The sequence below is a fragment of the Talpa europaea genome (genome assembly GCF_964194135.1).
Source record: "Talpa europaea genome assembly, chromosome: 10".
Lineage (NCBI taxonomy): Eukaryota > Metazoa > Chordata > Mammalia > Eulipotyphla > Talpidae > Talpa > Talpa europaea.
In genome coordinates this window covers 25,582,221-25,606,269 of record NC_140077.1, presented here as the reverse complement: position 1 = coordinate 25,606,269, position 24,049 = coordinate 25,582,221, and the positions used below count along the sequence as shown (strand labels likewise).

The following is a 24,049-nucleotide window of genomic DNA, read 5'->3' as shown; positions in this document are numbered from 1 at the left end:
ACTTGAACAAATGAATGAAGGAATGAAGTATTACCAAATTTCCCAGGTTCATTGTAAACCTAAAGACTTTTTAATATTCATTTAGTCTATTTATAAGATAATGAGGTTGCTTTTCAAATATAAGTATGGGGCATTGTGCCAATAATATAGAAGCAGATGGTAATGCCTTATATTGAAACAGAGCTGCAGTTTGCAAAGTTTTCCCGTGTAATATCCCCTTACCCCCTCCCTATACCTCTTTCCCTCTCTAATCACTGGCATGGCAGGGATTATCACACCTATCTGAATGATGATGAACCTCTCTAGAGCTCAGCACCTTCATTTATTAGGGGGACAATAGCATCCGATGTCTTAGGAGAGTTGTGAAGTCAAGTGTGAGAACAATGAGCAAACTTGCAAAGAATGGCGAGTGCTGTGCAAACCAAAGGTTATGTTAGCAGCCTTTGTATTTAGAAGATGAAGACTTTCAGGATATCAAGTGGAGAACATCCAGTGTCTTCCCACCTAGAAGGCCAGACTGAAAGTGGGGGCAAGTGATTTCAAACACTTAGGACAATTGATGGAATGCCCCAAATCTCTACCTACTGAATATAAACAATAACAACAAAATGTTACATTTTAACAATGAAGGCAAACAGACTGGCACTCAGCTGTGTGGCAAAGCCTTAGTTTTAAGTTTAGCCATGCAGGAGAACAGACAGCACTAAAACAAAAATTATTAGTCAAATAAAACTATTTTTGAGACAGCAAAATGTAAAAGCAAAAGGGTTCTACTGGCTATCAACTGACATTTTATTAGTAAGATAGTAATAGATTGGAAGATCTAGAAGATAGTAAAATTACAAAGCAAAAACCTGTATACGATCCAGCCCCAGTTCCCGAAGATGAGAAATCTATATAGTAAAAATACAACTGGTTAAACAACAAGAGAAATATGGGTATTATGGAGACATTAAAAAAGTTAAAAAAAATCCAATGCTAGGTAAGTGGTTTAGCAACATGAGAAAAATCCCCAGTTCAGACTTAAGCCAGACGACACTTTTTTTTAGTTTACACAAATACCACAGGCTAAATGCAAAATGGTTCAAAGCTTTGCGACAACTGGCAGAACCACTACACGTGAGACAATCTAATTTCACCAGCCCCAGGCCAGCAAAGCATTTGAGAAGAGCTGATTTCTCATAGTCAAAGGAGGCCTAGTGACATCTGTTTTTAATAGAACATTGAACTTGCCTGATGTCTGATTCAGTTGGGACAAAGGCAGAAAATTCAAGTTAACTTAGTCTGAAGCTGTGTAAGCAAAGGCTTGCAGTATCTAGCACATTCCTTGTTTCTTGAGGGGATGCCTGTCCTCATTATTTTGAGACCCTGTTACAGACTTTCTGCAGGGCCTGCAATGACAGAATACCCCAGACACAGGGGCTGAAACTACTCATAGCAATTTCTGCTATTAGTTCTTCTGAATGTCACCTCCATTCACTAGGAAAAAGACATACCACTATGTCCTGAACGATTATCTTTAGATAATTATTTAAGGATTTCCTGTTAATGATAAATAGATCTATGTCCATGTTGTCTGCTTATTTATCTTTCTATTATCTATAATATATATGTATAATATATTTTATATATAAAAATATACATTCATAGAATGATTTTTAACTACTCTGTTATCTTTATGAATTAATTTAGTCTTTATATCTGGTTCCCTCACTTATAAAAAGAGGCCACCATTACATCCATCCTTACTCTTTAATCCACTTCCTCCTTTTAACTCTGTCTTTTGTACTTTTACAATGTAATGGGCAATGACATTTATATTCTATTCAGAATTTTGGCTATGGGTGCAAAAATAAATTTTAAAAATCATGTTTATATTATAGCAACCATATAAATATTGTTCTTTGTGGTGAAAAATTGTGGGATTACAGTAGAATGCCCTCAGCGACTACCCCTGTGCCTGCAGCAGATAATGTTCAGATGGAATCTCTTGCTGAACATAATGCCACACATGATTTTATATTTGGACTATTCCTTTGTTCAGCATTTTATTTTTTTGTGGAATTTCTAATTGCCTTTTCTTGAGAGGAGAAATCTATGTCTTTTTCATCCTATCCCTAGTGTCTTCCAGTTTCTTTTTAATGCTGGGACTAATAATATTTTTTTCAATCTATAAATTCCCCTCTTGAACAATATAAGGATGAGAGGAAGCTTGAGTCTCCCAAGACAATATTTTGTCTCAAATTTTCTCATTTACTCAATATGTTTAAATTTTTAAAAAATATTTTATTTTATATAATTCTTACATCATTTTTCATTTTTGCACAATGTATGCATTTTCATTTTGGTTCAATATGTTTAAATTTATTGCTAAAATTACAAGAAGTTTTGGCAACAAAAATAAGCTATTGCTTGTTAATATTTAATTTTTTATCTTACTATCAGGATTCATCTCCTTTACTTCCTATGACAATTTCTAATGTAGCCCAGGTGTAGGCAAGTTGTACGGAAAATAACAAATGCAATGTGTATTTGTGATCAATGCTTATTAGCATGAAAACAAAATATACATTATCTTAGAGAGTGGAGATTATGTGATTTATTGCCATCTGACCTCCTTGTTCCTGTCAAGGAAGTAGCTGAGAAGGGAATTTTATTTTATATTTGGGTAGACTTGAGTCAATGCCACTCTAAAAATAAGGTCCAATTATAAAACAGCTAAAAGGGAAGAGTTTTGGATGGGAGCAAGAGAGCTAAGTTCTTCAATCTGTTGACTGCCTCAATTATTAATTACTAATTGTTTTGTTAGTCATCACTAAAACATTACTGAAATGGTTTATTACGCTCATCACCTTTGTTTTTTAAGGAACCAAGAATCTGTTCCCAGAGGCTATCTCAGTTCATTCCTTCTCAGCAAGTTCTGTGCTTTGTCTTGTTCCAGCTGAACTAAGTGACTTACCTTCCACTTCCCCACCAGAGGCAGCAATTTTAGAAAGGTGTAGATATGTTGTTCCAACAACATCGTTTTTGGTAAGACGGTCCCTGTGTAAAAGAACAGATTAAGGCCTCCACCTCTAAGGATTTATGTTCATTTCAACAACAATTAAGAGAATTGGTAAAGACCCAGGCTTCAGAAATCATCCTGTCTAGTGGGCCGATGGCTATCCTGTATTTAAAAATCACTTTGAAACCCCATACTCTCATTTGTGATCCAAGCTTTGATTCAATAAAAGCAGAGGTGGAGAACAAGAACATTTACAACATATACACTTCAACAGATCCTGATGCTGGTGGTCCTCCTGCTATCCTTCAAGAAACATTGATCTAATCAGACAATTCATTTCAGCTATGGAAACTGAAAGGTCAAGGGATTTGCCTATGACCATATTCAGATGATTGTCACAAATGGATGAATCAGTTACAGGCACATGACATGATTGATGTAACATAGTCACACAGCATATTTATTCATATCTTATTTTGTCATGTTCATACTAATTACCAGGATGGTTTAACAACTCCAATGGGCTACATCTAAGGGTCCTTCATAGGGAGAAAAATTCCCTTCCAACTGAATTTAAATATTTATTGTGCAGCTACTGAATAATAAGTGCTATTTTTTTAATTGAAGTCTTTCTAGAGCCTAAATCTTACCTAAATATAGTAGAAACAAGTTTTCACATTACAAGTATATGCAACTTTGTGTATTTTTCTGTGGTTATCTTAGAGAGTCTCTAACTGGAATAATATAGATAAGGCACAGCACATAGTACTCAAAACAATGTTAACTAATATTACAATAAACACTGGGTGGCGGTGGTGATGATGGTGTAATGATGATATTTGCAATTTCTACTCTCAAGAAGCTGTCAGTTGAATGAATGCCCCATGCAACTAGAACATACCCAAAAATAATCTCACTGTGGCCAAACATTGTTGGAAGGTTGGTCAAGTTAAAATCCTATCAGAACTTTTCAATGAACTTATTTTGTATTTAATCAGATAAGTAGCTTTGTCCATTTTCCTTTCTAACAATAACAGAGACTAGCTCTTAGAATGTTTTGGTGGTTCTTCCCAAGAAATGATTTACTCTATTTCTGAGCACAGTAGCATTTAAATCTATTATTTCTTATCTTGGGGCATTTTCAGATTATTTTCCCCTTCTATTATTTATGAGCAATTACACCAAGATATCTGAACATTTTCTGCAATAATATCATTATTAATGTTTTAAAGGAAAACATCTAATTCCAGGAGCAATTTATCTCCTCCCTCTGAAAGAAATGTAAATATATTGAAAGGCAGGAGTCAGGCCATCAAGAGTAACGTTCTTCAATATCCAAATGTTTAATTCTTTCATTTTTGAATTAATGTAAGTCTATTTTTAACTCACCAGTCATATATGGTTAGTTTTATTTTTTCACACACTGAAGGAAACTGTTAAAAAAAAAACAGAAAAAAGTATTTATTTTTCAACTTAATCCAGTAACTATTAAGTATTCTTACTTTTTCTGGGGGGAAAAAAAAAAGAAAGTCAAACCTTGATCTGAAGGTTAACAATTTGATTCCACTCGGGGTTTGCGTTTTTCTCAATTATATTTGTGCAAACCTGTAAAATCAGCAAAACAAAACAGTGGGCATTCAAGTTTCTGTCTCTGAAAGTCCACAATACATGCATATTGGCTATGATTCTGCAATTTACTTACACATTATATACTAGTGGCCTAGTTTATTCTTCTTGCTACTGATTTGGAAAAATATGGCATGAGTGAAGATTGACCTTTGTTACTATATGCTAAAAGTCAGTTGTCAACATTGGATTAGAGCAACGAGGCGAGTTTGTGTTTACTGAGCATTTACTACTAACTGTCTAAGAAATATCTCTTCATTAACAGGCTCAAACAGATTTTTTGATTCTGCCACCAATCTGTGCTCCCCAAACTAGATCCCATTTTAGTATTTCCATCGCTTTGCGGGAGGGTGTTCAAGCTTGGAACCAGAGTCAGCCACCACACCTTCTCTCTCATAAGCCTCACTCAACCCATTAGTAAATCCTGGCATCCCTGCCTCAAGCAGATCCTGATTCCCCTAAGACACCTGTAGCTGACTTTTTGGGATTCCTATTCTTCCCCTACACCTCCTTATTGGATGTCCATCCCCTGTGTGGTGTGGTCAGTGTGGTCCCCAAGTACTCTTCCTCCAGATACCTACTGTGGCTCTAAAGCCCTCTCTGTCCTGCTGCCCACATCTCTCTGAGCTCATCCTAGTTTTCTCTCTTGCTCACCACACTCCAGCCACCTGGGTATCCCCACACTGCAAATGTGTTTCCTTCTTGGGGCTGATACACCTGCCTGGAAATCTCTGATGTTCAGATCTCTGCATTCTCCAGGCCTCTGCTCAAATGTCACTTCTTCAAAAGTGTTCCACTGATAATCTAGTGAACCCCAAATCTCTGCACCAATCACCATACAAGTCCCCTGTTTTATTTTCTGCACAGAATTTAGCATTATCTGACATTATCCATTCCTGTTGGGTTGTTTATTGTCATCACTTCCACTACAAAGTACACTCCATGAGAATAATGACTGTCTTGGTCACTTCTGTGACCCAAGCACATAGGACAGTATCTGATATTTTGTAGACTCACAATAATTATTTCCTGAATTAACTAGCCCTTTCACCAGTGCTATGAGAGTTTTATTACCTACATTTTTAGTTTAGGAAATTGAAACTAGGAGGTTAAAGAATTTTCCTTAGCTGTCTATGGAGTGGGGTGAAGTCTAAATTTAAATCTTACTCTACTGTAGAACTTAGGGCTCTTCCAACCTTCCCCTCCCTGCCCGAGACTGTTTTAGGAAACAAGACTGGTTCATGTCTGTGTATGTGTATGTTTTTACAAATCTCATTTTCATAAATAAATGGTTCAAGAAAACAGAAGATGCTAATTCTGCATGTTCACAGCTGCCCATGGTATGCTATTATTTTACTATGGAATATTTGACCATCTTTTTAAGTAAAAGTGGTGGTTACAGGTCTTCTCACACCAAGAGTCCTCTAGCTGTTCCCAGAGGATTGGGACAGGGCTCCTCTGCCTGACTACCCAGTGTCAGCAGCAGGGCGGGGCCTGAGAGGCTGAGAAACACCAAGGTGAGCAGCTCACCCTGGGGGGCTATGCTCTATGGCATTTGTCAGGGATTACTATTGCTGGCTACCAGCTTGCCTAAGATTAAGATAATGTTTGGTCCTGGGGCATAATCCAAATATTTCAGTGGTAGCTTTTCACTATTCTAATCTTCCAAAAGATGAATTTTCTAATTTGAGTCCTGCATACTTTCCACTCCAAAATACACCTGTGGAGAAGTCTGGCGTGTTCAGACTCAGATAATCTGTGTTCCTGCAGAGTGCCCTGCTCATCAGGGGGCTACTTTAACAAAGAATAAGCAGGAATTCATGCCAAGGAAAGCACAAAGGTTTAAATATTTATTTCTGGAGGCATCTACATTTAGATCACGTACAAACCTTTTTTCCAGCAAAGGAAACTTCTACAAAAGGATCCACTAGGTTTTTCTTATCTGCATTGCCTCCAAATATTTCCTTCACTGTCTGTGAGAAGGCATCATCCACTGTAACACAAAATGTCGCACAGTAGAAATTAAATTTTCTGAAAAGAAGCATTATCACTCAGCAAGATTCTCCTGTACAAGAAAAAGACAATTGTAACAAGAATTGTTGTCAAAAGTGGCAAACACTGATAGCATTATGTTGTAGAAATCCTTTTTGTCTTTGTTGAGAGAAAATGTGTTCTTCCCCTCAAAGTTTTAAAAAGAAAGAGCACCTTGAAAAATAAATTGATAAATTACAGTGTTGAAAATCAATACAAAAAGTATAATGCAGAAAAGTTGACCCAGATAAGGTAAAGGCAATTCTCAAACTCAGGCCCGGTTTCAGTTTGGAAAGATACTGTCAGTTGAAATGATTGTACCTTCAGAGAAATTCAACATAATACATTTAACCAACTGCAAATAGCATGTCTTTCTGCTATAAAACTCAAAATGGAATAAAGATCAATTATATCAGGATAGCAATTTAAGGTGAGGCTTAATGAATTTACTTCATTTAAGATATTTCAGAGGGAAAGATAGGATGGGAGGCATCATAGGATCTTAAGAAAGCAAGGGAGGTTACCCGGAAAAGTAGCACATTGTAAAGAGATCTATGGTTTGTAAAGCGAGTGCTATCTCTGGGGGACCTGCAGAGGGTGTCCCAGAGTCCAGCAGGAAGCAGATATATGGGCAAGGCACAAGGATGCTGGATCCTTGGCATGACAAAGGACTAACTGGATGAGTTTCTATGAATAGAATCACTATAAGTGATTCTCTTATATGCACCCAATCTTTTAATACACATACTAGTGACAGACTTCTATTACTGGTAAGTAACTAGCCTTTGCATAGCCATCCTTAATAATCTGATAGTGAACACATTTATTTCTTTGTAACACTTCACATTTTCAATTGGGATGAAAGGAGTTGGGAGTGCAGACTGCTGGCCTCTCTTCAGTATTCTCTATCATAAGGAGAAGATGTAGAACACTGAAGAAAGAAGGATTAGAGCAGAATGGGCCAAAGGTGAAATAAGGAACATGGCTTGGTGTCCAATGGTCTTGCCCCATGCACCTGCCCAGGTAGTTCTCAGTGGGGCCAGAACGTATGAAAACAAATGCATGCAGGACTTTTAGAAGAAAGACACTTGATTGGAAACACCAGACACAATTTGGAGTATGACTTTAACACTTCTAATCATGCAGGTCATCCATCTAATCATTTCAACTGACAGGATTAAATCAATACCTACTTTGGGGGATGTCCTCTGCTCGGTAGATTTTCAGCAAGAAGGTCACCCAGCGGAGGGCGATGCCAGCTGGGAGTAACAAATTACTTTCCACATCGTCACTGTCATCACGATCTCGTTTCTCAGGCTATTGGGGACATAGGATTACAAATTATATGCATGGAAAAGCGGTCCTTGTAAGAAGTGAAATCAATACTCATAAAATAAAACCAATGTGAACTATTTATGTTAGGAATTCCTGTGTTTCGGGTTTAAGAAATCAGCCACCAAATCAGCCTCAAAAGTGCTTAACACAATCAAAAGTCACATTTCTCTTCAATGAATACATCACAAGAGAATGATGTGACCTTTCATGATTTTTGAGCACTAAGTAGTAGACAAAGAGAGCCTTCTTGAAGTCCTTCTGATTGCTCTCTGGTCACTTACTATTTCCCAGTTTGCCACCCAGTTTCCTAAAATGACAACTACCCTTCTGTAGAGCAATATCTGACTTGGCAAATGAGCCATGCTTTGTAGATTAAATGATGCAAGGAAGCCTTAAAACACATATCTTTACTGGGTGAAATGCCTATTTAGATACACCAGGAAGGGGTGGAACTAGGAGGAATTGGAGGGTTAGAGCTATTGATTGGAAACTTCACCATTTCACAGCTACTTCCTCCTACTTGCTCAACTCTAGGTCCTCTTCTTTAGTGAAAAAAAAAATTAGAAAGTGATAGAGAAAGTGGGGGCTTACAGGGGGTTCATCTCCGGTTCCTAGGACAAACATGCTGACTTTCATGTAACCTTTAGCACCCGAGCTGGTATCTTCAGGGTCATTGAGAAGAAGCCATTTCCTCATTACAGCATGGCCTGAAATAAAGTCCAAGGAAAGAGACACTGACAGGTCTGTGATTTCACCTGCTCTCGGGTAAACCAGCATTTCCTCCCAAGTCTCTTCATGCTGCACCAAATTTCTCAGGTATGTTAAAGTCTTCGGCTTTGCACTGACCCCATTCCCTACTTCTTATTCATGCCCTGCTGTCACTCAAACAAGACCCTCTAAGTTCTAACTGGCTTTATAATTTGATTTTGATAAAATCAAAATATTCTCACAAAACAGAGAAATGACCTATTTATGAGTGTTAGGATAATTACCGTCAGATTAAAAAAACAGACATCCACACTAAACTAATGATCTTCAGTCCTGCTAAGTATCCTTCTCCCTCTTCAATGAAGAAAGAAGAAACTTTTTTTGATGCCTTGATGCCCCAATTTTCTTGATTCCCTGAAGCAACACATTCATGGGGCGAGTGTCACTTACCAGGTTCATCATAAACGAATCCAACATCAATCTGGGAAAAATAATTCAAAGTAGTTTAGGTAGATTTTACAATCAGTTTAGTCACTTTATTTTTTTATTTATTTTTTAAAAATATTTATTTATTTATTTATACAAGCACTGGGTACAGTCAGAAGCGAGGGACGGCGAGAGAATTCACCAGAGTCAGAGTGGGGAGCAGAACAGGCAGAGTGACGGAAGCACACTGCTGAGGGGAGCAGGGGGCAACAGGAGAGGTCTGAGGGCCATGCGGGACCCTCACCCGGCGGCCAGGGATAGAATCGGCACTGCAGAGGCTGCGGGCAGGTTCACAACCCAGCACTCAACCGCTGTGCCACCGGGGAGGCCCCAGTTTAGTCACTTTAAAGAAATCACCATTATCATATAAAACTCTTGATTAGACTTAAATTTCTTTGAGACCAAATATTTCCATCTTATCCTCTCTGTATCCCCAATGCCTTGCCTGGCATGTGGCACATAGAAGACTCCCAAAGAATCATATTGAATGAGTGAGTCAGTCATAGAGCTAAAAGGAGCAATAAGAGCAGGTGTCCCAGCTTGCCTAAGAACATTTCCAGTAGCACAGTCTCACATTCTGTGAAACTCCTCAGTCCCAGACAAATCTGGAATTGATTACTCTACCAGAAGTCACTGGTACAATTTCCTATCTAATACTCCTCTTCTTCTCCTCCTACTAATGCTAATGCCAGTGTTAATATAACCATGAATTGGGCTAAGTGCTGTGCTAGATGCTCTATATATTCTATCTCTATTTGTCTTCACAATGACCCCATTTTACAGATGAAGACCTATAGGAACTAACGATCAGAGAGGTTGATAGTGGCCACCTGGTGGCAGATGGGGTATGAGCACATGTTGATCTGCCCTAGATCATTCTCTAGGACTTCTAACCACTGGGAGCTCCTTCTGTGAGCAGCAGTCCATTCTATGTGGAATAGCTGCGAAGGTACCAACTAAACTCTTGCCTTAAATCCCAACGTAAGTTACTTGGAAAAGCACCCCAAGTTTTTTCCCTGGTTTGGCTTGCCTTTCATGCATCAGATATGTAATAATTGGTTTGGGAGATGGAGCTCCCTAGTATGTGACCCTAGTAAGTGATGTTTCTTGCCACAGTCAAGCACCCTTCCCCTCTGGAGTGCTGCATTGGTTTCCATTCCCTGGGGGGAAGGCCAAGACTATGATGCACAGCCCTTCCCGGCATTTTCCAGGCATTTGGGTACTGAAAGTGCTTACATGGAAGTCAACAGACCCAGGCCAGAGCATATTCAACTGATTTCTGGTCCCTGGGCATGCATGTTCGGCTGGCATTCCAGCCCTCAGCAAGGATTATGACATCAATCACAAATAACCTTAAGATGTCACCAAGATGGACATCCTGAGACCTGTCCAGGAACCCAGTTCCTCATTATGAAAGTGCCCGCCTTTCATGTAAGTTGAATGAAACACACTGTTGACACCCACCTTAAATTCTCCCATCAGACTATCTGCCCGCATAGAGTGGGAATTATAAACCTGAAAGAAAGGAGAGTCGTGAAAAGATCATAGACTTTAACAGGCAGCTGCTGAGTTGTTGACCCTTCCTACTCTGGATCTCCTTACCCGGATGCTGATGATCTCATCCATCAATTCAGAGGGGGTGATGTGAACGTTGTAGAAAAATAACTGTCAAAACAAAAGGAAAATATTTGAATGTCATCAGAGTTGGTCTCAGGTATAGTAGGATATGATGCTACAATTTGGGGGGCCCTCCTTAAAAAACCCAACACACAAACCCAATGAACACATCACAGGGCCTAGAAAAGGTCCTGAAGCTTAAACTTCATTAGTTTCATGGCAATTCACCTTTGCATGTTGGGAAAAGGGTTAAGTAATGATACACCATTTATTTAATAAATAAATTTGGGACCATGTGTCTACTAGCTCACTAAAATAAAGACATAAACTTACTTTATGTTATTTCAAATCTTACTGAAATGGTTGCTTGGGTTTGCATGAACCTAGAAAGTTGAGTCTAATTCTTTACCACTTGTGATACACCTTGAGGGGGTGATCCTATGCCTCAAAATCATATACACAGTGTTGCAGGCCAAAGTTAACTCAATAAAAAATAAATAATATTAAAAGAAATAAAATACTTCCCTTGACACACATGTCAATTTGTCTCATTAGTCATGCCAAGTTTAATGACTTTGTTATGAATATATATGTAAATTAGGTTTTTCTTTTTTGGTAAAATTCTTTTGATTTATGAGTTAGTCTGTTGAAAAGCCAAGTTACGGGCCTCCCCTGGTGGCACAGGTGGTTGAGCGCAGTGCTGTGAAGTTGTCCATAGCCTCTGCAGCACCAGTTCGAACCTGGGCGGCCAGCAAGGGTCCCACATGGCACAGCAGACCTCTCCTGTCTCACCCGCTGCTCCCCTCAGCAGTGTATTTCGTCAGTCTGCCTGTTCTGTTCCCCGCTCTATCTCTGGTGAATCCTCTCACCCTCCTGCACATCTGGCCTGTACCCTGGTTCTTGTATAAATAAATAAATCCTTAAAAAAAAAAAAAAAGACAGGCCAAGTTACTTGAGCCTTTCCTTTTGCTGAAAGATTCAATCTAAAAAATTTTCATTAAAATGGGAAAATTCTGAGGTAGAGATTTTTTGGGATGAGTAAAGACGTAGCCTGCATTACAAATGCCTCAGCATGTAGTCATTTAGCATCATGTCCTCCTTCCATTCCAGCCTTGTCCTCCCCCATGAATCTTGCCCAGTCCTTCCCAAAGCCCATGGTCAAGTGCCCCACATCACTGTGCATGCACTTCCTACATTTACTTTGGCACGACTTAGCTGCATGCTGTTGTCTGTGATTTATCCGAGAAGAAGTTAGAAATAAGAGAAAATAAGCCCTTCCACAAAGCTGGGGGCTGGTTTGAACAAAGAAGAAGAAACTAGAACACTAGATAGAAGGAACCGGTTCTGCCTGTGAATAGATGTAGAAAAAAAGAACAAAAGCCAGAGCAGGGACTGGGATTAGAAACCACAGGGAACTAAGAGAAACTGTGATAGAAAACTGGGAGCAAAGGTATCAGCTCAGAGAGCAGGAGACTCAGGCCTGAGGAATCTCAGAAATGCGTCTCCTCAGCAGAGTTAAGGCAAATTCCCTAGACAAATTTGTCTTCACAGTCCTAAATGTTTTTGTGGCATTTGAGATATCTATCAAGGGATTAAGTGTTTTTGAGGAGTGTTACAGAAGAGGTCAACAGCATCAGGCCAGATTCGCAGCATGGGAGAAGGGAAAGAATCCCTTTGCTCACAATTGTTCTCCTTTCATATATATTATTTTTATAGCCAAACAATATAGTACCTTTTTTACAGTACCTTTAAAAAGCCAAGGTACTTTTTCACACAGAGTCATTCCTCAGAGACATCTTGCTAATTAGAAAGAGCAAAAGCAGATGTAGGTGACTTTGTGAGCTCCATCATGGGGGGAAGGGAGGGGTGCAAGGACCATTAGGAAGGGTTCCAGCCATAAATTGTTGCAGGAACACCAAAAACCTGGGCAGCTCTGAGAACCAGTGACGAGACAGGTCATGTTCAACACTGGAAGCTTGCATTGTCTTTACCAGTTAGGTTCACTCGTGTCCCTCCCAAGGGTAGGAAGGAAGAGGCGAGTCTGTTACACAGAACACACTCACTGGGCAGGAACATACAGTGTCCAGTTACCTCGTCAAAAAATGGGTTGTTCCCTCTCTTGATCCTTGTTCGGTGTGTCTGGCCACAGATATGGACTTTGACCACAGGCTTGATGTTGTTGCCACTTAACTGCCGGCCTTCAATCACTCGGACACGGATCTGCAAACAGAAGGAGTGCGATCCTTTCCCAGTGCTCCACGGCAGCCAACCCTCAAGTGTTGCCTCAGCTCTTTCACCTACGAGGATGGCTGGAACCCAGCCAGAGCCGTTTTCCATGTAACGGTGCCCTCGGATTTGGACTCACACCCAAGGTGGACACTGGAGTTGGGTTGCAGAACTCAAGACGGTAATGGGGCTTCAATGGCTCTGGAAAGGCTGGGGCAAGGCTGAGGTTGCGGGTCAGACCACCACCCCCAAGCTGGCTTTCCTGCACCCTGGGATGCACTAACTCCCCTCCAGGCTGCCTCCCAGTGGCAGGAGAGCCCAGAGCTATGAAAAATGCACACCACCACTTCTAATCTCTGATTAGCTCCTTCCTGTCACGAAAGGGGAGAAAGGGCAGGGTTTTATTTCTCTGAAGAGCTTTCGGTGGCTTGACGACATCTATTCCCACATGCAGGAGGAAGGTGGAGGGCTCCTTTCATGGGGCTCGTGCACTAATGTCCCTTTTCACTAGGTGAGCCACTGCCCATAGGAAGAGCTTCTTCCTAATATCACTGCAGTCGCCAGTAGGGGGACCCCACGGTGGTAAGACAAGATGCGGGGTGCAAGTGCCGATCCTACCTGGAAGTCCTGGGGCTTGTTGGACAGTATCCGTCGGCTTTTCTTTCCTTTCGTGAGCCTCCGGGCTAGCTGAGCTTCTGACACAAGCCCGCTTGGCCCCCTGGGCACGACGCCCCTGATTCTGCTATCCAACTTGTCTTCATCACCTTCATCCTCCTCCTCTTCTCCTAAAACACCACAAAGGAATCCAGTCAGAGGCAGCTCTCACCCTGCAAATATCAGAAGTCTGGTGCAGAGTTCCTGAGGACACGCTCCTGGTAACTCTGACGTGGGACTCAGATACAGTTTCTTTAGGAAAATGTGATCTTGGTGCCTCTGGCCACCCATGCAGGATGTCTTCAAAAGGCCACAAAAATGCCCTCTACACTACAGGGAGGGCCAGAGGAGATGGCAGAGTCAATCCCAGGCAGAGAACAACATTTCCAGGGACCTTTCTGCTGTTAGGTTGGGCGATGAGGAAGTGCCCTGGGAAACTGAGGCCTTGCCCAGGAGACCAACCTCGCTCTTCCCACGGCTGACCTTTTCTCTGGAGACTTAGGCGAACTTCCTGTCTCCTCTCTGCCTAAACCTCCTGATTCACAAATGTCCTCTCCACCCTCATGGCAGAAGAGAAGCTCTTCTCCAGTTTTCTTGCTCAACATACCATGGTAGTCATCATGCTTGCCTTGTGTCCTTCTGTCCACATACTTCTGTTCCCTCACTTATGCCACAAGCTGCCCTTCACACTCGGGGAAGTTTTTCCTGCTTAGCAAATCTGCTGCCCATGCCTGAGAGCCTGCCTGCTTCTTATCCTTTGGGATCCTCCAAATGTCTGCGCGCGCTCTCTCTCTCTCTCTCAACATCTGCAATGGTCTCTTCTCCACAGAGACCCTTCACCCTCAATGTGTGAGGGTGAAGAGACCCTTCACCCTCAAATATGCACAGAGCTTTCTCTCCTTAAAAAATAAACACACACACACATACAAATTAAGTTCCCCCTCAAGGTCTCCCTTTCTTTTAGTCACAAACTCTTTGAAATTTGCTGACAAATTCAACTCTTCTAATAAAAAGTGTGAAGTCAATATAATTTAAGAGGGCCTAGAAGGCTAATCACATTGTCAAAAAAAATACAATAACTTACATTCCCTCCTTTACATGCAAAATCATAAAAAATATTTAATTTCCACATGGGGTCACCTGTCAGTCACTCACATCCTAGTAAAAAATAGTTCAATCAGGTTGCCATTTAGCACTGCTCTTTAAAGCTTACCCTCTGCAAGATAATTGGGATCTCTTTGTCTCTGTTCTTGAAGAAGCTTTAAAAGGAGGATTTGCCTGCTCCCATCTTGGTGTTCCTAAAACCAGTCCCTTAAAATACTGTTCCTTATTCTCCTCCAGTAAGTCCCTCAATGCGTTAATTTCCTGATGAAATAAATACTTTGTCTTAGGCCAGACAGACCCTCCCTGACTCTCCCAGATGGAGTGAGTCACACCTTCTCCTATTTACCACATATTGTTCTATTATATCCTCACCACACAGCCTTTATCTAGTGCTAACCCACAGACCTCTCCACTACCATACACTCCTCAGAAGCAGGAAGAATGCCCTTTACGTCTTTGTGTCTGCCCCCTTTCTGTCATGCTTTACAGAAATCCCAGGACAGAGAAGGGGCTTGATGAAACATAGAATGGTAAATAACTCTGAGTTCCTATCCCTCCTCATGTCCTCTCATATTTTTGAGTGGTTAGCAAAGCTCCTGCACAGTTCTCAGGAAGAGCAAGCACCCAGACAGCTAGAGGGGTGCTCCTCCCATCCTCGGACTAGCCTCAGGAAAGCAAGGAGTTCACGCTCCCCTTCTGCAAGCTTGGTCTGGACTGCAAAATGGCTGGGTCACATGGATTTAAGCTCCTCCAACAACTCAGACTATCTCCCTTCTGTCATCCCAGGACCAGGTGGGGCTTCACATACCCCTTTGTGATGCTGGACTCCAAACAAGGGGCCATTAAATTCTTGACTGTTCCAGAAATAAACTTCGGGTCATGAAGAACCAATTTCTTCTGGAAACACCTCCTGTTATTTAGACTTTAAGGATGGATCAGAGGAAATCTACTTAAGTCATGGCTACTGCCCAAATCTCTAAATGGCAGCAGAAGGCAATTTGAGGAGGAAACTGCTTCTTTATGTGGCAGGAAGCTGCACAGGATTAAACAATGCTACCCTAAGTGTTCCACAAAAAAGTGGGGGGAGCCCTTAAGGCACTGCTGAACACACCCTCCTACACAGTTGTTTCATTACCCAATCTTAGTGGTTGTTTTGGCATGTTCCCTTAATAAGATCCAGGCATGAGCTTCAACCACAGCCAAGGGAATCCACAATGACTCTTTCATAGTCACAGAGGGCAACTCTACGCTATGAACTGAATAGGAAGCTACTGGCTGTATTTGCCTCCTAAGGCTGTTGTAACAAAGTACCACAAACAAGGTGACTTAAAACAATAAAAACTGGGCCTCCTCTGGTGGCGCAGAGGTTGAGTGCTGGGCTGCGAAGCTGCCCTCGGCCTCTGCAGTGCTGGTTCGATCCCCAGCCACTGGCAAGGGTCCCACATGGCGCGACAGACCTCTCCTGCCACGCCCACTGCTCCCCACAGCAGTGTATTTCATCAGTCTGCCTGTTCTGCTCCCCACTCTGGCTAGTGAATTCTCTCGCCCTCCTGTGCTTCTGACTGTACCCAGTGCTTATATAAATAAATAAATAAATCCTTAAAAAAAAAAAAAAAGAAACTGATTCTATGACTGTTCCAAACCCTAGAAGTTCAAAACCAAGGTTTTGGCAGGGCCATGCTTCCTTGGAAGTCTCTAGGAAAAAAATCCTTCCATGCCTCTAATGGGTGAATCCTTAAAATGCTTGGTATTCCTTGGCTTGTAGCTGCATCACCCCAACTTTGCCTCTCATCACATGGTGCTCTCCCCACTGTCCATGTGCCCTCACCTCTTCTTGCAGGACACCAGTCATTGGATTTAAGGTCTACCCTAATTTTAACTAATTATATCCGTAAAGGCCTTGTTCCAAATAAGGTCAAATATTGAGGTCCCATATAAACCGGATTTTGGGGATGGGGACACAATTCAACCTACTACAGAGGGCATTTTTTGTACCTTTCCAGTTTTCTCCATCTCTTACTCCAGTCCACAAGTCTGCAGCTACAAAGGGAGCCCCAATCTATCGGCACTAGATTACCCTGTACTCTCCCACTCCACTTCCTTCATGTCCTTAATTTTCTCCTAACCTGTGTTAGATTTTGTGGTCTAATATCACAACCCCCTCTCTACACACCCCTCAACACCATCCCTTCTCTCAGTTCATTGTACTCACCTGGTTCAATTAACTCTATACATATTCTACCTTTCACTCAGGCAGCTGGTCTGGGCTGAGAGCATACACCTTAATGAGTGGTCTCCCTTTAATGTCATGATCACAAACTTTAAGAGGGCTTACAGAACTTCTTGATCACCTAACATGCTCCTAAGTTTTCCTGGATCTACTTCAAAGTTCTCTTGGATCCTGGTGTGATGGCCACTAATTAGCCAATAAGGTCAAGTCACTCTACTTTTTTTTTTTTAAGATTTATTTATTTATACAAGCACTGGGTATAATCAGAAGCACAGGAGGGTAAGAGAATTCAGCAGAGCCAGAGTGGGGAGCAGAACAGGCAGACTGACGAAATATACTGCTGAAGGGAGCAGCGGGTGCGGCAGGAGAGGTCTGCATGCCACGTGGGACCCTCACCGGCCAGCAGGGGAACAAATGGGCACTGCAGAGGCTGAGGGCAGCTTCACAGCCCAGCGCTCAACCTCTGTGCTACCGGAGAGACCCCACTCTACTTTTTAAACTCCCACCTAATTTACACCTTGAAAGCTTCTGACATCCTGTCACTGTCCTTCTCACCATCAGCTAATGACCTTACTTCTTATTTCATTGAGAAAACAAGCAATCAGCAAAGAATTTCATATCCTCCCAATTCCAAAACAACTATCCTACCAGAATCTATCGTCTGACATCCCCCCTGCTACAATCAGTGAACTGAATGGGATCTGTACTCCAACCCAAGGCTAGCCCTTCAAGGGACAACTCTGTGCCACTTGGAGTAGGCACTTGGGCATAAACCAGTGAGGGGAAAATTGACTTTATACATGGGCAAGGGAAGTCCTTGGATTTAAAGGACTCCCACCAGGCTCTGCAATAGTAGTTGGCCAAGGTCTTCACAAGTTCTTTGGGATCCCTGATACTGCCAGATGCAGTGAATAGGAAGCATATGACGGGGGTTACATGTGGGTCAAGGCCAAGGCAAAGAGAAAGAAGCTGTGCTCTAAGGGCTGACCATGGCACTGGTGGCTGAGAACACGGCCCAGTAATGGCACATTTAAGAGGTGAAGAAACACGTGAAGAGACTAGAGTCCACACCTGGAACCTCACAACCAGGGCATATGTATAGGGTGGAAGCCACAAACTGAAGCAAAGCCTTGCCCAGGACTTCCTGTTGGAGTTCGTGTGCTGGATACAATCACCATGAGGCTGTTCAATAAGGGCATTTTGTAAACAATTTTGATGTCCTGATTCAAAGCGGCTTCACTTGCCTCATGGGGTCGGTGTCCAGGAGAGCAGAGAGGTACAGACAGTGTAATGCTAAGGAAGGCTTTGAGATTCCCTTGGGTAGGCTAGGGCTTCATGAAGGGTCAGCTTACCTCCCATCCCTGGCACGCTGGTCTCACTGGGGTCATTTGGATGTGGAACTGAAGGTGGTTCATAGCCAATCACCAAGTCAATGGTGGCCTGGGTGGAAATAATTCATTACAGATAGTATCAGTGCAGGGCATTGGAACATTATGGACTCAATGCAAATCACATCACCAGGAGTTAAAGTCCTAAGAAAAGGTGAGCAGGGGGATGGGAGCAGGGGAAATGGAGAACAGAGGATGACACATATCTTCCCAGCGTGACCCAGGTGGAGTATGAAGGCCCGAAGCCTGGGAAAGGAGTTACCCGATACATTGCCAAGTGTTTCGCTGCTGAGGGACAACCTCATAAACTGGAAGAAAGTTGAGATAAGCACGCATGAACTTGTAGTTAACCTCCACCCTACACTGGAGATGGGCTCCAATCACAGAATTAAAGGCACAGCGGTTCTTTTTAAATACTTAACTTGTTTGTTTGCTCATTGACTTCATTAATTGCTAGGATTTATTTTCACACTTCTCTGTACAAAAAATTTTAAGGAACTAAGAAGAAATTATATAACAATGTGATTTATAAAATAAGATGATAAAAAGGAATCAAGCCTGATTAAAGAGGAAACAACTATGCAAATCATGGAGTTCATGGTAATTGCCATTCCTCTTGCATAAAATGTGACCCCAGGATGGCCAGGAGCCAAGGCAAAAATGAGAACAGAAAATGTTATATAAATTTCATTATCAGAAAAGAAGAAACACGCCAGTTCCTTACAGAAGATAAATTAATTCAACCTTTAAAAATTCCTCACATGGGCAAAAGTAAAAGGCAAAAGATTTATGAGCTCTGAAGAAAAACTAGAATATACACAGGCAATACTTTTGGGCAGCATAATTAGGGCAGAAATACTTTTGTATTCCATAAATCATGAATCTACAAAAGTTCAAAAATGTTAGGGGGTCTGAACATAGAGTTGCTAACTCGTACCTTGCAAACACATACTACCATTTACTATTACTATCACTTCAAAAATAAAGGTATTTTCACAGCAGAAATGAGGAAGGACAACTTCAGAATAAAGTGAGTCCTTTGCAAATAAGGATGACACATGCACATGTGTGCACACACATCACCCACACGACCACATAAAATCCCAGAAATAATACACAACATTTAGCACATGTTTATACTGAAAATCATTCATTGTTTAGCTGAAGTTCAAATTTAAATGGATATCCCATGTGTCTGCTGAGCAGTGTATACTTCTTCATGGATCAGCATATTCTGTGGTCAATGTAGGGATTATGGCCTGGGAGACACTGAACAAGGAAAATGAATAATGTCCCTAACAGCAGCTTCATGGCAAATGATCACTGGAACAGCATCTTAGGTTGCTAGAAAGAGCCAGGCTATACTCAGACGGTGAAATGCAGGAGGACAAAGGGGCTTAATTGCCAAACTGAATTGAAAGATCAAATTTTAAACCAGAAGAATACATGAATGGCTCAATCTCTGGATCAGTAGTTTTTTAAATGGGATTCCCATAGGTGGATCCAGGGATCCCTAGCAGGGGGGGTGGGTGGTAGGAAGGTGTCAAGGGGGAGACTTGAGTCCCTTAACTTTCCTTATTCCACTCATTCATCACAATTCTGCCATGTCAGGGGTCTATCTACATATGTTTTCTTCTGTGCTTAAAAACAAGCAGCCAGAAAAATCACTAACTTGTACCATCCTACCTAAGTGTCATTTCTCTCAGCCAGGTTTTTGGTAGATGGGTGATAGCCAACATTTGGAATTTACATTTATGCTTAGAATGTTGATTTCCAAGCATGATTAGATTCCCACATTCTAAGTGCTTACAGCAAATCTTTATGTTTTGACTAGACCAGCAAAATTAACATTGCTAATGGATGTTGAGATGCCTGACCTGTATTCTTGCCTACAGGACTGGTCTCTTTTAGTATAAAATGTTCTTTATTTGCCTAGGTGGCTAAGGAAAAATGAAGGCGCTAAAGTGGCAAGCATGGTGGTTTTATGAGCACTTAAGCGCAATCACATGGAACCTCAAAGCTGTGATACTTGAGTCAATTCCTTTTTACAGTATATGAGCAAGAGGATTCTTATCTTACATTAGATAATATCAATATGTACTTATCTAGAGAGGCTGTGATCAGAAAACATTCAGCTGCCAATACAATAATAATGATCTTAATATTCGCATCTTGATATTCCAAAGTAATATTAATGAGTTTTCTTTATATAACAGTTCAAGGAGTGTGTGATAACATAGAGGGACACTCACCACAAATGTTAACACACACTGGAAAGATGCGCAGTGACACCAACAGAAGGTCTCACTCTTAGAGCATTCTGTCATAGAAAATCAAATTTATCTGATTTGCTAGTTCTGTGAATGAGAGTATTAGACCATATAATTTGTTTAATCCCAAAACTAATTTCTGCTTTCTGTGTAGTGAGCTAATTATAATGCCATACTCTTTTCTTAGTAAATATTCACTTAACCATCACACTTCAAAACCATCCAATAGGGGGCCTACTTGGTGGTGCAAGAGGTTAATAAGCACAGCCCTATGAAACTATCTGCAGACTCTGCAGCACAAGTTTGATCTCAGCTGGTCAGGGAGCTACCTACATGGCACAGCAGACCTCTCCTGTCTCTCCAGCTGCTCCCCTCAGCAGTGTATTTGTCAGTCTACCTGTTCTGTTCCCCACTCTGTCTCTGGTGAATCCTCTTAGCCCCCACGCCTCTGGCTATACCCCATTTCTTGTATGCATAAATAAACAAATCTTCAAAAAACATCCAACAGGAAGGGAAATGCTCACCCCAGTGTCTTGTCCTCTTTCGTTTAGCAGGGTGATCTGTTTGTAGGGCAGTGACCTGCTTTGGTCTCCAATCAGGTCCTTCAGGGCAACGGAGGCCGTGCCAATTAATCTGCAAGGAAACGAGAGAGCACACAGCAGCCCAAGTAAGACACGCTTCCATGTACTCGTTGGACTTCCTAGTTCCCTTCTTAATCACCTGTTATTATTAACATCACTCATCATCAAATATGGCCATTTTGTTCTCAACCTAGAAGGGTATTTTAGCAGTAAACATGAAATATCACTTCTTCACAACAAATAGCTATTTCATGAACTATTTCTCAAACTAGAGACACTCTAAAGTGATAAATCATGAATGAGATAGATGGATGAGAGGCAAAGACAGAATACAGACCCCCAGAATCCAAGAAGAAACAAAAGTAAGACAAAATTCAGACATTCCTTTGTCATGGAAATTTGAAAGGATCCATAAAACACAAGAAGACCTTCCTGAAGTGTAAGTATGTTGTTAGTTTGTTGCTGGGACTAATTTGCTACCATATATTCTCTTGAATAGCATTCAAGAGATTGTGTACGTCTCTCTCTTTCTGGACTCTGAGGGGTTATGTTCAGTCTCCACCACTCACACATCTAACTCTCAGTGCACACATTATATTGGTGCAGGAGAACCTGTGTGTCCTGCTGAAGTGAAGCTAATTTTTAGGGCCAGAGGTTAGAAACCACTTAGAGTATACGAACTCCAGTGCCTGGAACATAAGACATTTCTTAAAAGATATTTACTGAATGAAGGAAAGAAAAAATAAATATTGAGAATGAATACCCAAAACATTTTAATAGGTAGGACATGTGATCAAACAAGTGGGTAAATCACACATTCCAAGGGAGTTGGCCAACATAAACATGTAACCCATGGAATGAAAGTGGGGTTTCTCAATGAAACATGAGATGAAAGGGGGTGAATTGAAGACTTTTCCTTTCTGCAATGCAGTCAAGAAGCAGAGACCCCAAGGGGTATGCTCTCAGCATGGATACTAAAAAAGAAAAAGAGAAATATATATATATATATATATATATATATATATATATATATATATATATATCCAGTGACTCGGCAATATAACCAATGACTTCACTGACTATAAAGGGATATATCACATAAGACCACAAAATGCCATGGCCCCTGCTTCACCCAAGGAAATGAAGCATTTGCACATATTTTCTTAAAGATGACACCTTCTTAGAACACCACAAGAAGCTCAACAACATGATCTATTCCCATCTCTTCTAATATCACAATGGAGTCAGCTCTTGGCAATGGAAATGAAAAATTCTGCCCCCAGATGGATAAGATTGAACTTTTCAGCCTTTTTAAATCAATACAGAAATTAGCTTTCAGTCAACACTGACATGATGGAACCTTTAGAGAATACTTCTTCAGATGCATATGTTTCCTCAGTATGTGTATTAGATTTTTTTTACATGAGTATATTTTCTCCTCACTTAAATTTTTTACTTCTTTGACATACTGAGGACAAGACTCTACACCTGCCTCCATCTCCATCAGATAAAACAGGTAAACTCCCACCAAAGGTGAGAACCCCTAGCAAAATCTCTTCTACATGTCCCTTAGCCCCACATGGTGTGAGAATTTCTCTCCATGTTTTAAGAAAAGGAAAGTAAGCCAAGGGTTTGGCAAGTGGAGTTTTTAAGAAGAACAAGATGTGAAGATACAGGATTAAAAGTCATCTGACTGGTCTCAGATGTCAAAATGAGGTATTAGCCTTGAAAGATGTGGAAATACACTGAATTTTTTCCCTCACAGTCCCATGATTCATAGTTTAACTTTGTGATTAAAATAACACTGCACACTTGCACATGTACTGATTTGTTTTTGCTAAAGTTAAGATGGTCTATAGTGATAGACTTCTATAGTGATAATTCTTAGGAAAATAACAAAAAGTGCGGCAAGCTGAGACCGTGCTCAAGTAGGAAGAGGGCTGGTTAGGCTTGGCCCAGAATTTCTCAACCTTAACACCATTGACATCTTGAACTGGGCAGGTCTTCGTTTGAGGAATTATCTTGTACCTTGTCCCCACTCGTATCTCTATACACTGCCAGTTGTCCCCTGGTGGACAAAAATCACCCCAGGTTTGAGAACTAAGGGTAAGAAGATTCTTCTTCTAGACCTAACTCTGTCCAACTTCCTCGAGACCTTGGGTAAGTAACCTAACTCTCTGAGCTGACTCCATTATCTGTGAAAAAGTAGATTGAAGTAAATAATTTCTCTGATTCTTTTCAGGACTAAAAGTCTGCCACTAGGCTTGTATGTGTTACATTTTCTACATTTATCTAGGAAAGTCTTCTCTTAAAGCCCTGGTTGAATAATTTAGGAAAAAATAGACCCTAGAAAATATCCATGTTGGATAATTCAGAATATTAGGCAGGGTTTTTGCCTTCATGGGAATTGAACTATAATGTCATAGGTCAAACTTAAATTCACACAGAGTGTCAAGGAAGAAAGATTAGACTGAGAGAGGGAATGTAGATTACAGTGAGAGATATGTAAGACAATAGGGAGTGGTAGGGCTTGTGGAAAATAGGAGAAAACAGAATTGCCCAAATCTCAAAGCCAGTCTATTAGTCTGTCATGACCCTGAATGTCTTTATAATTCCATTCCGATACAACTAATATCTGCTGCTTTCCTTTCCTCATGAGAGAGTAATAACATATAACTGACTAGGAATGGAGTAAAATAAAAAGCCAGTTAGAAAGGTTTACCTCAATTCCTTCTTTTAAAAACTTTTAGTCCCATTTCTTAACATGAGCTTTTTTATCACCAAATTCT

At 41.0% G+C, this 24,049-nt stretch overlaps 1 protein-coding gene across 4 annotated transcripts in view; it reads right to left on the bottom strand.

Moving 5' to 3' along the window:
- MYOF (myoferlin) overlaps positions 1–24,049 on the bottom strand; it is a gene marked incomplete at both ends in the record, with an annotated part of 129,506 nt that overhangs the window by 68,152 nt on the left and 37,305 nt on the right. For 2 of the 4 annotated variants that reach the window (XM_084246103.1, XM_084246102.1), the window contains 14 exons: positions 855–893; positions 2,960–3,042; positions 4,394–4,437; positions 4,541–4,609; positions 6,520–6,623; positions 7,855–7,978; positions 8,588–8,703; positions 9,155–9,185; positions 10,655–10,705; positions 10,793–10,855; positions 12,899–13,027; positions 13,652–13,818; positions 18,374–18,461; positions 21,204–21,312. In XM_084246103.1, coding sequence (XP_084102229.1) covers positions 855–893; positions 2,960–3,042; positions 4,394–4,437; positions 4,541–4,609; positions 6,520–6,623; positions 7,855–7,978; positions 8,588–8,703; positions 9,155–9,185; positions 10,655–10,705; positions 10,793–10,855; positions 12,899–13,027; positions 13,652–13,818; positions 18,374–18,461; positions 21,204–21,312 — 1,217 coding nt within the window. The remainder of the gene's footprint in view (positions 1–854; positions 894–2,959; positions 3,043–4,393; positions 4,438–4,540; positions 4,610–6,519; positions 6,624–7,854; positions 7,979–8,587; positions 8,704–9,154; positions 9,186–10,654; positions 10,706–10,792; positions 10,856–12,898; positions 13,028–13,651; positions 13,819–18,373; positions 18,462–21,203; positions 21,313–24,049) is intronic. The other 2 variants (XM_084246105.1, XM_084246104.1) reach the window with 1 other exon arrangement.